Source organism: Panthera tigris, chromosome C2, assembly GCF_018350195.1.
Source record: "Panthera tigris isolate Pti1 chromosome C2, P.tigris_Pti1_mat1.1, whole genome shotgun sequence".
NCBI classification, from domain to species: Eukaryota; Metazoa; Chordata; class Mammalia; order Carnivora; family Felidae; genus Panthera; species Panthera tigris.
Window position 1 is genome coordinate 10859620 of NC_056668.1, and position 17187 is coordinate 10876806.

A 17187-nucleotide genomic window follows, 5' to 3' on the forward strand; every position below is an offset into this window, starting at 1 on the left:
GTGTTTACAGGACATGGAGAAAACTCCTCTGCTGCAGGAGCAAAGGAGGCCAAGGTGCAAAGGGAGGCAGAAGCGGAAGCCAGAAATGGACCTGCCCCCTCGGATCCAGCCCCTTAGACCAGCTCTACCCTGCCTCTGTCTTGCCTACTTGAACCTGGAAAGTCTCCCTTTCTCTAACTCTGGTCTAGCTTTGGCTCTGCACCCCAGAGCGTCCCGGTGGTAGTAGCATCATCACGACAGAGAAGACTCATTTGAGGTAACAATAACGCTTTATCTGTGTTCCCACCATTTCTTTAGTTTTGCTCTGTGGGCTCTGTCATGTGGGGTTCGATCTTTCCCGGCCCGCATCGTCATGTCAGGTGGGGGAAAGGGGACTTTATTCAATAATTTCAGGCGTGCCGTCTCGGGTCACAGTCAAAATTCTGAACTCAATCTTTACGGTTGAGGCTCCCCTGCTTTTCCAGCTCAGGCCTGCAGGGAGCAGAACTGCGGCGGGAAATGGCAGCTGGGCTGGTTTCTGCCCCGTTCTTCGTCTTCCACTCCTGAGCCTGGTTGACTGTGCTGTCCGACCTCCCTCGGGGAGGGGGCAGTCTCATTGGTCTGTTCTGCGGTGGCCGTGAGAGCAACAGGTCAAGCGTGCAGGGCTCGTGCTCTGTCTCTTGCCACCTTTGAAGCCCTCTCCCCGAGGCAGTGCTCAACGGCGGCCCCGTGTGGCCCCTGGAGGCAACAGCAGCGCTGGATGACTCACGCGGCCCTCTGCCTTGGGCTGCCCTCCCCACCCCCTCTGGGCGAAATCCCAGCGAGTCCCGGTCAACGGTCAACCCGGAGGCCTTAGGAGGGTGATAAATGTAGGGCTTCCTGCTAACCAGGCATCGAGGGCCCAGGGAGTTCAGTGGGAGAAGACACGAGGTGTGGCTGTATTCGCCCCTGGGATTTATGAAATAGTTAACGTCACCACAATTTATTACCCTTTGTTTGAAAGTTGAGGTTTGGGGGTGGTGAAGTGACTTGACCACAGTCCCGCAGTGGGCACGTGAGGAAGTCCCAGCTAGAACCTGGCACCTCCGATTCCAAGGGCTGGGAGCCTTCCTCGGCACCTCCCTGGAGACGCGAGGTGACATGAAATGTCCTTCAAAGGTGGAGAAGACGATGAATGGCATTACAAAGGAAAGGCAGGGTGCTTGGGTCAGGGTGCTCAGTTGGTTAAGCGTCCCGCTCTTGGTGTCCGCTTAGGTCATATGATCTCACAGCTGGTTCATCAGATCAAGTCCAGCATTAGGCTCTGCACTGACAGCGCCGATCCTGCTTGGCATTCTCTTTCCCTCTTTCTTTGCCCCTTCTCTCTCTCTCTCTCTCTCAAAAATAAGCAAAAATAAAAAACTTTAAAAAAAAAAAAAAGGAAAGGCAAAAATGACATATAGGTTAAAGATTTTTAAAACATGCAAAACATCTTTTAAATGTCCTCTGGAAGTTTGTACCCCCTGCAAAGCGGGAAACATCTGGAATCTGTGCTCCCGGCCAGAAGAGCTTGCAAGTGCCCTTTGTCTGGGGCAGGGCAGGGAGGAAGTTGGGTTGTTCTCCACAGGACTCCTGAATTGTCATTTTTAATGTCCTCTTGCACTGCAAGGAGTCAGAATTGGTTGGTGAAGTCTCCCTCCCTTAGAAATACTCCTTAGAAAGAATGCCGAATGTGCTTATGAGCATTTGTTTATTGACATTTTTTTAAAATGCCAGTTCTGACATCCTGAAATGTAAAGGCACTTGTTTCTATCCTTTTTTTTCTTCTTCTTCTTCTTTTTCTGGCTAATCAAAGCCACACTATTGCTACCTTTGCTTCCAACTTAGACATCTTCTAAGCTGACTGGTTCTTCAGTAGAGAAAAGAAAAGAAGAGGGAGGGAGGGAGAGAAAGAAAGAAAGAAATGACTAATGGATGGATGGAAAGGAAGAAAGAAAGAAAGAAAGAAAGATAAAGAGATAAAGAAAGGGAGGAAAAGAAAGAGGGAGGGAGTGAAAGAGGGAAGGAAGGAAGGAAGGAAGGAAGGAAGGAAGGAAGGAAGGAAATAAATAAGCCACGGCTATCTGGGAGAATTTGGTCTCTAATGTCAAAGGAACCAGAAGGTGTTGGGGTCCTTTCTCCCAGAACTTTAGCTCAGACAAATATTTACCAGGTGAATGGCTTTGTTTGATTGCATTTTGTCTAGACTGAACCAGAAGGTCTAAAGAGACATACACAAATAGGAAGAAAATTCTTGGCCCTCGTGGTGGTACAACTTGTTCCATTTCACTGTTATGTAAGCATTTGGGAATGACAGAGTTGGCGTCATCCACACGGCATACTAAGGCAGGCAGCTGCCCAGCCCCTGTGACCATGATCTTGACCACCTTCAACCCCAGGCACAGAGCACTTTCATTAGATGATGCCATGTGGCCACGGCCATGACAGAGTGTAGAATTCTTTTTTTAAAATAGCATTTGTAGGGGCACCTGGGTGGCTCAGTCGGTTGAGTCCAACTTTGGCTCGGGTCGTGATCTCATGGTTCGTGAGTTCGAGCCCCGCATCGGGCTCTGTGCTGTCAGCTCGGAACCTGGAGCCTGTTTCGGATTCTGTGTCCCCCTCTTTCTCTGCCCCTTCCCCACGCATGCTGTGTCTCTCAAAAATGAATAGACATTGAAAAAAGATTTTTAAAATAGCGTTTGAATTTTCTGTATAAGCCTTCCACTTTATTTTCCCATAGTCTCTCAAGGCTTTCTGTGTTAAAGACACAGGGTGAGGTTTACATCGAAATGTAACATGCATGCAGAAAACTGGATGTGGCCCAAGTGTATGATGCTATGAAGAGCCCCAAACTGATCAAATCCATGGAACAGGTTATGACCAGCACCCTAGGGTCCTCCTCCTTCCACCTTGAGTTACTTACCTTCAGCTGGAGGAGATCCACTGTCCTGTCTTTTATTTTTTATTTATTTTTATATATATTTTTAACGTTTATTTATTTTTGAGACAGAGAGAGACAGAGCATGAACGGGGGAGGGGCAGAGAGAGAGGGAGACACAGAATCGGAAGCAGGCTCCAGGCTCTGAGCCATCAGCCTAGAGCCCGACGTGGGGTTCGAACTCACAGACCGTGAGATCGTGACCTGAGCTGAAGTCGGACGCTCAACCGACTGAGCCACCCAGGCACCCCCACTGTCCTGACTTTTAACGTCACGGTTCCACTTTGGCCAAAGGGAAGGGTTTCAAGGTCATGGATATGCCTCAGCAATGACAACCTGCAGTTCAACCTGTAGGGCAAGCGACTGGGAGGATTGGTGGGGCTCTGGGTCCAGCTCGAAAATGACATTCAGGGCGTGGAACGAGAACGCCTTTGGTTTCAGACATCGCACCCCTGTCGCCTGTGAGCCGTGCGACACTGGGCAAGTCACTTCTCTGAGCCTGAAAGAGCATCACCCCCTCCTTAAGGGGGAATAACACTCCTGCCTCACAGGATTAGAGAGGCAGAAACCAGGCCGAGAGCACCCAGTACAGAGCTATGCCCTAACCTTAGCTAGTACCCCTTGTAGAGTGTGGTTGAGACCAAAGGCCCCCTTTTTTGGCCTCCCCCATTTTTCTGGGGCTTAGTGAGCCCCGCATCCCGTGCCATCATCCTGCTGAGCTGAATGCGGAAACCTTCTGACCTCACAGATGACATACTCCTTGAAGCCTCCAACTCCGGAGGCGCCAGCCGCCCAGGCCCGCCCTCCCTGCCCTGAGGCGGCTGGCCTTGACAGCCCTCCCATTCAGACACCTCCACAGGAGCGGCTCCTCCCCACGCCTCCCCCTCCCCTGCCTCCCCAGGCTTCCTTCCTGCATGGAACCAGACGGGACCGGATCCCACTGCTCCCCCACCTTACAGGTGAGGCAACTGTTAATCACGGTGGGAAAGGAATTGCCCAGGATCACAGGGCGAGCGCACAGCTGGGACCAGCGTCCTGACTTCTGACCCTGATCCGCCCTTGCCTTTTGTCATCCAGGGACCCCTTCTGGCCCCTTCTTACCTCAGCTGGTCAGTGTGGGAAATCCCTGTCTGCGTGGCACAACCGGAAGAACCACGGTCCAGCCGTCCCCCTACAGAGAGACCACAGGAGCCCAAATAGAATGGTGACGAAGATTTCCATCTAAGTAATGGATGTGTGTGTTACTGAATAGGGAGCACACAGACATGGTTAAATTTCTTTATATACATAAAAAAAAAAAATACAGTGAGAATCCTACCCCCACTCCTGTTCTCCATCTACCCAATTCTCTTCTTTTCCAAATAACTCCCGTTCTTACCGTCTCCAGCCATCCTTAAAGCTTTCCGATGCCAAAAGAAGCCAACTAGATCTATATGATTTCCCTACTTTTTTAGAAAGGGTGACAATACCCTCTTCTTTGCTCTTTTCATTCCACAGTACACGTTGGGGAACTTTACACATCGGTACACAAACAGCTTCCGCATTTCTTTGTCACAGCTGCAGAGTATTCCATTGTATTATACCCGTGTTACGTTACTGAAATAGAATTCAGATCCCACAAAGGTCACCCACTTACAGCGTACAATCCAGTAGCTTTTAGTATATTCGCAGAAGAGTTGTGCAACCAGCACCACAATTAATTTAGCACCCTTTGTCATCCCTAAAAGAAACCCTTTACCCCGTAGTTATCATCCCACAACCCCCACCCCAGCCCATGGCGACCACTAATCTACTTTCTGCCTTTATAGATCAGTCTGTTCTGGACATTTCATGCACGTGGAACCATACAATGTATTGTTCTTTGTAACTGGAGCCTTCCACTTGTAATGTTTTCAAGGTCCATCCGCGTGGCAACACGTGTCCGTACTTCGCTCCTTTTCACTGTCAAATAATATTCCATCGTATGGATAGACCGCATTTTACTCCCCAGTCATCAGTGGATAGACATTTGGACTGCTGCCACTTTTTAGCTATTACGAGTAATCCTGCTGTGAACATCCAAACGCAAGTTTTTGTCCAGGTGTTTGTTCCCGTCTCTCCTAGATACTGACCCAAGAGTGGAATTGCCGGACCTTGTGGTCTGTTTTATAATTTGCTTATCTCGTCCCCCCCGATGGAAGTTTGACCAAATGACATCTTAAAAGCCAACAACCCTTACATGTTTGGCAGGTGCTGATCTTATTAGCGAGGATTCAGGAGTAGGGCTGGGAACAGTGGCTGCACAGACCCTACCAAAGCTCCCTGCTTTTTTTTTTTTTTTCCTCCCAGACTCTTACTGTTCTAGCACTTTCTGGTTAAATTTATTCCGATTCCAGTGTGGGCTGTGACTCACGGGTGTGGGAAAAGGAAGCACCACTCTTCACAGCTTGACCTGTCATCCCACTGCCCACCGATCCCTGAGGGGGAACCCAGGTCCCTCAGCTATGTCCCCGCACCCCCCACCCTGTCTGGGTTTCCTCATCCGGGAGACAGTCCAAGAGGAAGCTGGTGACTCTTGACCATGGAGTTTCCTGACCCTGCGACAACAGGCCACTGCCACACCTGACCGTCTGCCACACCTGCGACAGGTGCAGAACAGGGGAATTCAGGAACCATCCAGGCTATAAGCTGGTGAGCCAGCCTCAGGAACAGCTGGAGACTCCTTGGTACCAGCATTGTTTTTAAACACTCCGTTGCGTTAGGCCTTCTCAACAAGCTTAAGCCAGGAAGTACTTTGTGTTCTGAGCCAACAGGAGACAGACAGATTTCGATCTCCTGATTAACTAAAGGAGAGAAAATGAGTCCAGCTCTTCTCTGCTAAGTTTCTACTTGGTATTGCCCTAAAATTCTCCAGGTATCATGTTACTCCCTGCTCAGGAACCTCCGTGCGGCCAGACGTCAGTTGGATCTTGCAGGGAAGAGTTCTCATTCTGTCTTCTCTTTCCACGGCCGCTGTTTAAACCCGCCTCCCCAGGAGTCAAGGAACAGACCACCTCGTGGAATGTGAGTATTCTGCTTCAGTGCACGGATGGGCTGTTCTAGAATGACTGCTCTGTTTCACAGCATGAAATGAGAAGTGCAAAATGGCACAGACAGAAAGGTTTGCCTTTTTACAGGATGTGCTTATCCATTAAGATACAACCAGCTCATTCTTATTTATTTTTATTTATTTTTTAATTTTTTTAACACGTATTTATTTTTGAGAGACAGAGACAGAGTGTGAGTGGGGGAGGGGCAGAGAGAGAGAGAGAGAGAGAGAGAGGGAGACACAGAATCGGAAGCAGGCTCCAGGCTCCGAGCTGTCAGCACGGAGCCCGACGAGGGACTTGAACTCATGAACCGTGAGATCATGACCCGAGCCGAAGTCGGAGGTTCAACCGAATGAGCCACCCAGGCGCCCTTTATTTTATTTTTTTTAAAGAAAAGTGAAGAACAGTGGACTGCAATAATTAAGGTTGTGAGTTTCCTTCATGTGGAAATGGACTACTTTTAAAATAATTTAAATGTCCCGTAGTTCTTGGTTGGGTGTACTTTCTATGTATTTGAACACATCACATCCTTCTCTAACAACTCACAGTAGAGTTCTGAGCTCATAATGTGTCTGTGGGATTTATCCTATGACCCATCTGAATACGTCTGTGTTCACACAGGGCAAGAAATGGGGATTTGAGCTGGTCAAGTTCAATGAGAAAATGTCTCCCCTTTTTATGTCCTACTTCTGTGGCTTTCATTCCATTTGCACTGGCTCTCCTAGGAGAGAAAACAGTTTTGAATTAAACAGCAATTAAGATTTTAATCTTCTGGTCTTGGAAGGGCACACGGTGTCATTACCCAGGGGCACCTCACCACAGAAACCGGAGAAGTGCCCACTTGTACCCTTTCCTTTTTAAATTAACTCCTTTTTGAAGATAAATACACATGGTACAAAATGTACGAGAGGGCACTCATGAGAAGTACATCTCATCCCCCATACTCTTCCCCAAGTGCCTCCACAGGTACAATTTCTTGTGTATTCTCCCAGGGATATTTTATGCATATATGAGCTTCAAGCAAATAAAATATCCTCCCCTCTTTTATGCATAGGATTATATACTGCAACATGGTTAGCTTACTTTTTCTAAATTTTTTTTAATGTTTATATTTATTTTTTGAGACAGAGAGAGACAGAGCATGAGCAGGGGAGGGGCAGAGAGAGAGGAGACTCAGAATCCGAAGCAGGCTCCAGGCTCCGAGCTGTCAGCACAGAGCCCGACGCGGGGCTCGAACTCGCCCTTCTGTGAGATCATGACCTGAGCCGGAGTCAGACGCTCAACCGACTGAGCCACCCAGATGCCCCAGCTTACTTTTTCATATATTAATATTTAGTACCCCCCCCCCAAAAAAAAACTCTATTACTTTTTATGGCTCTATCGTATTCCACATCATGGACTTTCCAAAAGGTGTTAAACTATCCCCCAATTGACGTTATTCAGGCTGTTCCTAAGCATTGACCATCACAAGCGATGTTTAAACATCATTATTGTGGACGTTTTCCAGCATATCTTAGGATAAATTCCTACAGGGACAGCCGCTTGGTCAAAGGTAAGTGCATTTGTAATGTCGATAGATATCCTGACTGTGCCTTCCTTCCATATTGGTTGTATGAATTTACACGCTTTCCAGCATTGAGCAAATGCCTGAAAGTATATTCTGAAACATTCGTTTTCAAACTTTATAGATCAGAAAATGTTACCTTGATGTGGTTTTCATTTGCATTTACCTTATTATGAGGAAGACTGAGAAGACTTTTTTTATGTTCCAGATCCCCTTGATTTTCCATCACCTAATTGCCCACGCCCCTATGCATGTTTTTCGACTGAGGCTTTGGACTTTTCTTTTTTTTTTTTTTTTTTTTTTTTTTCAACGGTTTTTTATTTATTTTTGGGACAGAGAGAGACAGAGCATGAACGGGGGAGGGGCAGAGAGAGAGGGAGACACAGAATCGGAAACAGGCTCCAGGCTCCGAGCCATCAGCCCAGAGCCTGACGCGGGGCTCGAACTCACGGACCGCGAGATCGTGACCTGGCTGAAGTCGGACGCTTAACCGACTGCGCCACCCAGGCGCCCCATGGACTTTTCTAATAAGACTGAAGGCTATTAAGAAATTTAGTGATGGGGCACCTTTGGTTGGGGGGGCTCATTTGGGAGTGTCTGACTCTTGATTTCGGCTCAAGTCATAATCCTAGGGTCGTGGAACCGAGCCCTGCATCAGGCTCTGCGCGGAGCATGGAACCTGCTTAAGATTTTCTCTCTTTCTCTCCCTCTGCCACTCCCCTGCTCTCTCTCTCTCTCAAAAAGTATTTTTTTTAAATTTTGAAAAATATTTATTTATTTTTGAGAGACAGAGAGAGAGGGAGTGCAAGTGGGGGAAGGGCAGAGAGAAGGGGAGACACAGAATTCGAAGCAGGCTCCAGGCTCCCAGCTGTCAGCACAGAGCCTGACGCGGGGCTCGAACTCACAAGCTGTGGGATCATGACCTGAGCCCAAGTCGGATGCTTAACTGACTGAGCCACCCAGGCGCCCCATAAAAAAAAGTACTTTTTAAATGTTTATTTATTTTATTTTTTGAGAAAGAGCGAGTGAGTGGGGGGAGGGGCAGGGAGAAAGGGAGACAGAGGATCTGAACCAGGCTCTGTACTGACAGCAGAGAGCCTGATGCGGGGCTTGAACTCACAAACCGGGAGATCATGACCTGAGCTGAAGATGACCACTTAACAGACTGAGCCACCCAGGTGTCCCCCCCCCACCCATTTTTTTTAATTTAAGAAATTTCATGATAAAATTGCAGTTTTCCTCTAGTTTTCCATTTGTCTTTGGATTTTATAGTATGCCATAACTTTAAAGTTTCTTATGTAGTTGAATTTAAAATTTTCTTCCTGCTTTTTTTTTTTCTGAATTTTCACGTTGTACTTAGAAAGGGATATCCCACCCCGCAATACCAAAGGAACAAAATCTGCCATGATTTTTCTAGTACTTTAAATTGTTTCTTTTTTTCTGTTAAAATCTTTGATTGATCTGGACTGTTTTTTGAACCTACGGTGAGAGAGGTACATTCAGTGCTGTATATTGCTCTAATGCTCCTTATTGAATAATCCGACTTTTCCCGCCTCATCAGAAATGCCTCTTTACTATCTACCAAATTCACGGTGCCTGGGTGGCCTCGTCGGTTGGGCGTCCGACTTCAGCTCAGGTCATAATCTAGCGTGTTTGTGAGTTCGAACCCCGCATTGGGCTCTGTGCTGACAGCTCAGAACCTGGAGTCTGCTTCGGATTCTGTGTCCCCCTCTCTCCCTGCCCCTCCTCCTGCTCACACTCTGTCTCTGTCTCTCTCAAAAATAAATAAACGTTAAAAAAATTTTTTTTACTGTCTACCAAATTTGCATTCCTAGCCTGTTGATTGTATTTTCACTCTGTTCCATTATTCTGCTTGTCTGTGTATCAGCAGCTATTGTAGTTTTATGGGGGGACTTTTTAGGGAGACTTGCACCTGGTTCTGAAGAGCCCCCATGCCCTTTGCAAAGCCCAGTTAAGCCATGGCAGCTGGGCTGTGGGCAAATAAAGCACTCATTCAATGCAAAAAAAATGTAAATTATTTTTCTGGCTGGCTCCTTTTAAATTTCTGGCTAGGCTAATTTCCACTCACCACTCATTGTTTTCAGATGTTTCCCTCCCTGGTGGTCTAGGATTGGGCGCTCTCAGATATTTCCCAATTAGTCTTGAGAGCTAATGTTTTCAATATTCATAGTTTGCCTATTTTGCAAAGAAATTCTACTGATATTTTTATTGCAGTTATGTTAGCTGCATAGATTACTTTAGGGGCAATTGATATCTGTACAACGTTGCATCTCCCATTTAAGAACTTGGTGTTTTCGAACCCTTTTGATTTTTAAAAATATATTGATATATATGTTGTCAGGCTCCTGCCCATTCAACAGAGAGAGCCCCTTTAGGCAGCCCCATGTTTCCCACTGATGTGAGGATCACACTCTCATAGGCTTGGCCAGGCAGCCCTCAGCCCAGGATTCTGGGTCTCATCTGGATCTCTCTGTTTCTCAGTAATCAGGTGGACTCCTCAGGGAGCCCCCAACTCAACCCAGGCGAGCATTGGCCTAGGCTACCTGCTGAGGGACCACATGGAGGGGAAGAATGGCACCAACTCCACCAGGGCCCTGAAACTTCCAGATGGGACCAGCGCTGCCTGGTACATTCTCACCATCATTGGCATCTACGGAGTGATTTTCCTCTTCCGATTGGCCAGCAACATCCTCAGAAAGAATGATAAATCCTTGGAAGATATCTACTACTCAAATTTGACCTCCGAACTCAAAAAGAAAAATCTCCAAAGCAAGGTGGCCAAATGCTCTGCACTGACCTTTAGCAACAGAGCTGTCCTGCAGTCCAACCAGGCCAGCCTGGAACCAAAATGTAAAAACAGTGGGTGCCAAACTGAAATCCAAGGGATCCCTTGAAAGTCAAGGCAAACAGACCTCCACAGAAGAGGCCCAACTTTCATGCAAGGGGGAGAAGCCTCGAGTCTACCTGGAACCTTGATAGAGGGGTCAAGTCCTTGAGTGGAGCTAGAGGAACATTACTGGGGCACTTACGCCAATGGGAGCATGGCCAAAAGCCAGCGTCCTGTTTCCTTCTCAGGCTTTGTGGCACTTTGAGACGAGACAGCAGAGGCAGTGGCTCCGGTCATACCCATCACTGGAAGAGCCTGTGTCCCAGAGAAGGACATGGAGCATCTAGTGTCCTCAGAGAATCTAGGAGATTCCCGAGGGTGTACGTGAAGGTGCACTCTTGTCACGGAAAGAAGGCTGAATTTAGAGTCAGGCACCCTGGATTAAAGTTAAACTTCCAGAGGATCACATGAACTTTGAGCGACTTGTGGCTCTTACCTGGAACACGTGGCAGTGGGATAGATGGTTTCAAAGAGCCATTCATTCTAGAGGTTCTCACTAGAATATAGAACCAAGGTTGTTAATAGCAGACGTTAGTCAGAAGTCCTTCATTTTCACTGAGGGTGTGTGATCCACTGAAAAAAAGCATTAGTTTTGGAGGTGGAGGCATCAAACTCTAGTCTGGGTTTGACTCTTGACCACTCTGGCGTCTTTCAAACACACCACCTCGCCTCTCTGGAACTTAGCTCCCACACAGATAAAATGAGAATGATGATGTCTGTTTTGCCAATCTTACAAAGCGGGTAAGAGCTAATGGCATCACGCATATGAGCATATTTTTCCAAGTAAAGTACATATGTCAAATATAAGCCTTGTGTTCATAGTGGCGATGGTGGTTGATGCTGATGGTGGCATTGGTGTCGGTGGTGACGGTCGTGATGGTTGATGCCAGTGGTGGTTGATGTTGATGGTGGTGATGATGGTGTTGGTGGTGGTTGATGTTACGGGGGATGGTGGTGGTTATACTCTTGTGGAGAAGGAAACAACCAGTCCTCTGGCAATTAGTCCGTAAACAATGGCTACATTACCTTCTATTAAGAGGATCCATCTGTGTAACAGTTGATGACCTGAACGCTGAGTCAAGTCCATCAGATTCAAATTTTCCATGTAGGCAAAACAGTTACTTTTGGGTTTTGTCGTTTTAGACATCACATGATGTACTCAAATGTTTTTATAAATACCTGTTACTTATAGACTTGTCTCTGACTAAAAAGAAATAAGACCTTGGGGCGCCTGGGTGGCTCAGTCGGTTGAGTCTCCGACTTCGGCTCCGGTCACGATCTCACTGTCCGTGGGTTCGAGCCCCGCGTCGGGCTCTGGGCTGATGGCTCAGAGCCTGGAGCCTGCTTCCGATTCTGTGTCTCCCTCTCTCTCTGCCCCACCCCCGTTCATGCTCTGTCTCTCTCTGTCTCAAGGATAAATAAACGTTAAAAAAAAATTTTTTTTTAAAAAAGAAATAAGACCTTGCCTAGATGACGGATTAATTTAGAGAGACCGTGATTAGCTAAACTTCTGCAAGTGACTTTCAGCAGGCAGAGTGATAAATTATATTTTGTACCAATGTCTGTGAAGTTTATACAATTCAGCTCTTGGAGACAGTCCCTGGACTACAAATGAATTCTTTTCTCCCTGTCTGCAGACAGTGGTCTGCAATCAGCCCCACAATTTCATAAAGGTCAGAATTAAACCCCAAGCTTTTGTTTTTAGAGGGGGATATAGACTTCCAAGTGTTTTTTTTTTTTTTTTTAGAATATTTTCCACATCATCACCTCACAGGTTATCCAACAAAAGCGTTGGCTCGTTTATATTGTTAGGGCCGGGCATCATCCATATGTTTGAGATGCTTATAGGGCACGATAAAACAGGGTTAAGAAATATAGACAAAAAATATATATAATCCATAGTGACTACGAGCATGGAATGCATTAAAATGCGAGTCAAGGTCAGAACTTCAGTGGATTTGAAGATACATTCTTCTCCTGTTGGTTGCTTCCCCAGCATGCATTTTCCCCTTCCTTAACCCAACTGCTCCTAATTTGCATTTGGAGATTCATGGGGCACTAAGGAAGCTGAAACTACTCCCAGTTCAAGGCCTGAAATAAGAGACGTAGGTTGATCCAATCAGTGCTTTCCACGTCCTGGCTTCACTGATTAGGTGAACTCATGACCTAAGTAAGCTTACCCAGTCAGAATGACTGGATAGATTTTAAAGGGGGATTCTGGGACCCAAAAGTTCTGTCTTGCTCAGGATGGCATTCAATGCAGATCTGAGTCTGCAATCGCTGAAGCCATTTTTCCAATATCAGAAAAGCCAATTTGAGGGCAAAAACGAACATAGAGAACTAAGAAAATCACAGAGACTAGAGTCCCAACCAGACTGTACTCAAAGCCTGCATCGCCACAGGGCTGTTTTAGTTCGTGAGCCAAGAAATCTCCTTTATTAAGCTTTGTGACCCCCTCAACCAAAAATATCCTATATGATACCACTGGATAAATAATATCCCGAAGGAAGTGGGCCTTGAAGGAGAATTTGAAAAGAGGAGCAAAGTGATATGGTAAGTTGGGATCACTCCTTTCACCAAGGTTTTTATATTTCTAGGATTTTTGTATTTTAGGGAAAACATAGATTTAACATGCCTCTTAGGACAGTGCAATGGTCACTTGTAGGATTTCGCACTGGCTGACCTCTCCAGGAGCAGTCGATGAGATTCTGTTCCATTTAGTTCCCAACCCTTGACTTGGTCAATAAACCTCCATGGAAACCCCAAGGAGGGCTTATCATGTTAGACGTGTGGTCAGGGACCAGTTCCTAACGTATTTCCTAAGAAGCAAAAGTCACATCCAAACATAGTTAGTTACATGAGGTCCAAACATTTTCTCAGGCCACCTGACTGTTGCTTGATCCAAATTCACCTGCTTTCTGGGGAGCTGGTCTGGGAATTTGCATGGGAGATGTGTTCTTGGATGAAAACTACATCTATATAGTCTCTATTTTAAGCAAGATTGGTGGGAAACCATTATTATGAATATTTTTGAGATTTTTTTTTAAAGTTTTTATTTATTTTTGACAGAGACAGAATGCGAGCATGAGCTGGGGAGGTGCAGAGAGAGAGAGAGGGAGACACAGAGTCCGAAGCAGGCTCCAGGCTCTGAGCTGTCAGCACAGAGCCTGATGCAGGGCTCGAACTCACGAACCGTGAGATCATGACCTGGGCCGAAGTCGGACGCTTAAGCGACTGAGCCACCCAGGCGCCCCAATTATTATGAATGTTTTATGCAAAATCCCTTAAATCTAAAATGCTCAGGGTCGGAGTAATCAACCACTATCTTGGCCAACCACACGTAGGTGGACCAGTGGGAAAGGTGCCAGCACCGCGGTGTGAGTGTTCAGTCCAGCAAGTGGGGAAGAGATTTTCTACATTCCGCCAACTCTGGTGGAGACAGAAATAGAGCAAGCTGATTCCCAACATTCCAGACACTTTTTCTTTCTTTGTCCCTATAGTAAGTTACTCCAGATTAGGAGATCGGGTCAGATAAAGGCCTTCCTCTGAAATGGAAACTACTTAAAATCAATGCAGAATGTATCTGGGTTAATAGTTTCCAGGAATGGCTCTTCTGGGGACTTGTGGCTGACGGTACCACGATTTGCACGAAATCAAATCCAGGTAGGTTATCAGAGCTTTCACGGGTGTTTGGAACACATCTATCCTAACTAAAATTCTTATAGGCTCAGCTTCGTTTTCATTTGTCTGGCGTGATAGAATTACCACGACATTTTTAAAGAGGATTTAAAAACAGATTAAAGACTAAACATGTGTTAGCTCTTCCTAGAGTGGCTGGTGGCTCTGATTCTCATAACTGAATCTGATTGTCTAGATTTCTACTAGGGCAGAAGAACGTCAATTCATTCTTCAGTTAGAGTTCTTCTCTTGGCAACAATAGAAACCCACTCTAGCTAACTCATGCCCTCCCCCCCCCCCCCCAAAGAGGGATCTGTGGGAAGGCAACTGAGGTAGCTCCCAGAATCAAAAGGATAGCAGTTTATCCAGGCCTCAGGAGAGAGAGACATTAGTCTGTCTGAAGCCCTCACTCACATGCCCCAGTCGGAGAACCTTTTTTCCAGGGTCCTCCCAGAAGATGACTCACCTTCTGTGCTGCCTCTCTGGACCCCGCTCGCATTTCAAACGGCAGAGGGGACTATTGCATTGGGTCAGGTGCGGCAGGTGCCTACTCCTTAGACCAATCACTGAGGGTGGGCTCAAGGAATAGAGTTCTGATTGGCTGAGGCTGAGTCATGTGCTCCCTCATGTGGCCCGAGGGCCATAAAATCTATGGAGAAAATGCCAATAAAAAGAGCGTTGCTCAGGTATCCCCTCCTGTGAAACCTTCTTGGCCTAAGGCAGAGTTGGTGGCTCCCCCAGGGGCTGCAACACTTGGCAAACACTTGGACGGGTCAACGAGAAATTTGTATTTAACAGAATCTCTCCAAGGTTGGGAACCGCGTTTGTTTGCCAAGTGTTTGGTGCAGGAAGGGAGACCCCAGGGGCTCAGGAACGTGGGTGGAACTATTCTACAGGAGATAAGGAGAAGAAGTCGCTTCTCAGGAGAAAGGGAAAAGAAAAAGAGGCGGGAGTAGGTTAGGGACCCAGCAGGATGGCAGGATACCTTGAGAAATGTCCTTGGGGTGACTTACCCGCCAGCACCCGGCCCCCCGCCCCCGCCCTTATCTACAGTGTCAGGAAACTCATGAAATAAAGGCTTGAAGCGAGGGGGCGCCTGGATGCTCACTTGGTGGCCGCAGTGTGTGAAACCTTGATCTGGGGGCCGAAGCCCCACACTGGGTGTAGAGATTACTTAAAAAAAATAAAATAAAATCTTTACAAACAAATAAATAAATGCTTGAAGTGAGTGATCTGGGAAACAGCGAAGGGGCACAGCGATGTGTCTGGTCTGGTGCAGGTGAACCGAAGCAGCTAGCAGATATGGGATGTTGGGGCAAAAGTGCTGTGTGTTTTCGTTTTTATTTTATTTTATTTATTTATTTATTTATTTATTTTTAATTTTTTTTTGATGTTTATTTATTTTTGAGAGAGACAGAGACAGAGACAGAATGTGAGTGGGTTGGGGCAGAGAGAGAGGGAGGCACAGAATCCGAAGCAGGCTGCAGGCTCCGAGCCGTCAGCACAGAGCCCGACGCGGGGCTCGAACTCAGGAGCTGTGAGATCATGACCCGAGCTGAAGTCGGACGCTCAACCGACTGAGCCACCCAGGCGCCCCTGTGTTTTCGTTTTTAACATTTATTTAAACATGAGAGAGACTGAGCGGTGAGCAGGGGAGGGTCAGAGAGGGAGGGGAGCTAGAGAATCCCAAGCAGGCTCCACGCTGTCAGCACAGAGCCTGATGCAGGGCTCGAACTCACAAACTGCAAGATCAAGATCTGAGCTGAAACCTAGTTGGATGCTTAACGGACCAAGCCACCCAGGCGCCCCAAAAGTGCTGTGTTCTAATTTCAGTTTTGGGTTAGTTTCAGCTGAACGTCAAGCACTAACCGAAGTCTTGGGGAGGCTGGTATCCGATTCAACCAAATCGCTGTAGGGTGGGTGCAAGAGAGAGGGAAGGGTGGAGGTGGGTGCTTGAAGGAGGCTCCTGAAAGCTAGGTCCCTCTGTTAGAGCACTTCTCACGTAATACTGCAACTTTTGGTCTGCAGTCTGCTTCCTCCGCTGACCCAGGAGAATATTATTTTAACAGAAGGACAATAAGAACTTAAGAATAAAGACAAGAATAACTGTGACATTACCGGGTCCTTGCAAAACACACAATAAATATTTGCTGAATGAATGAAAGATGCATACACTAGGGGGTCAGTTCAGTTCCTTATAATGAGAGCTATTTCATTGGGAACAATAGGTCCTAACAATTTTCACTCGCCACTTTCTTCTGGTGGGAATGTCCAGTCTCCAGACAAAAGAGAGTGAGCATGGAATTTGAAGAAGCCCATTCGTTGTTCTCAAGGAACGAAGTACCAGTAAAACCTTGGACTGCAAGCAACTTGTTCTGTGAGTGTTCCGCAAGACGAGCAAGCATTTCTCATAGATTTTAACTTGATAAACAAGTGATATCTTACAATATGAGTAGTATGTGATGCTGAGTGATCACATGATCACAACCGAGCCAATGGTTCTTGGAATTCCCTTGGATATACAAGTGCTTTGGATGACAAGCCTGTTTCCAGAATGAATTTGCTCGCCAACCCAGATTTTATTGTAGTTCCAGCAAGCAAAGGAAGTTGGATTATTACTGTTTACAATCTCTCTGTGTGTTTAGAAAGTACATTTAGGGGCGCCTGGGTGGCGCAGTCGGTTAAGCGTCCGACTTCGGCTCAGGTCACGATCTCGCGGTCTGTGAGTTCGAGCCCCGCGTCGGGCTCTGGGCTGATGGCTCGGAGCCTGGAGCCTGTTTCCGATTCTGTGTCTCCCTCTCTCTCTGCCCCTCCCCCGTTCATGCTCTGTCTCTCTCTGTCCCAAAAATAAATAAAAAACGTTGAAAAAAAAAATAAACGTTAAAAAAAAAATTAAAAAAAAAAAAAGAAAGTACATTTATCTTTCGATCTCACTTGGGTCTTTATAGCAACTGCGGGGGCTGGGCAAGTGTCCAGCTTTGGCCCTGGTGGCTTCCTTTCTGCCAATATGTCCCATTCATTTGTCTGCCTTCAA

At 46.7% G+C, this 17187-nt stretch overlaps 1 protein-coding gene across 1 annotated transcript; it reads left to right on the top strand.

The window, feature by feature from the left end:
- Positions 1 to 3335: 3335 nt before the first annotated feature.
- Positions 3336 to 10482, top strand: SMIM34 (small integral membrane protein 34). Its single transcript, XM_007090485.2, has 4 exons — positions 3336 to 3396; positions 3837 to 3894; positions 4013 to 4092; positions 10070 to 10482. Exons 1-4 carry the CDS (start codon positions 3336 to 3338, stop codon positions 10480 to 10482), a joined length of 612 nt encoding a protein of 203 aa, XP_007090547.2.
- Positions 10483 to 17187: the final 6705 nt, after the last annotated feature.

Coding starts and splice junctions, on each gene's coding strand:
- SMIM34 (XM_007090485.2), top strand. CDS start 3,336: ATGACATTCAGGGCGTGGAACGAGAACGCCTTTGGTTTCAGACATCGC. Junction 3,895..4,012: donor ACTGCTCCCCCACCTTACAG/GTGAGGCAACTG, acceptor TTTGTCATCCAG/GGACCCCTTCTGGCCCCTTC. Junction 4,093..10,069: donor GCACAACCGGAAGAACCACG/GTCCAGCCGTCC, acceptor TCTGTTTCTCAG/TAATCAGGTGGACTCCTCAG.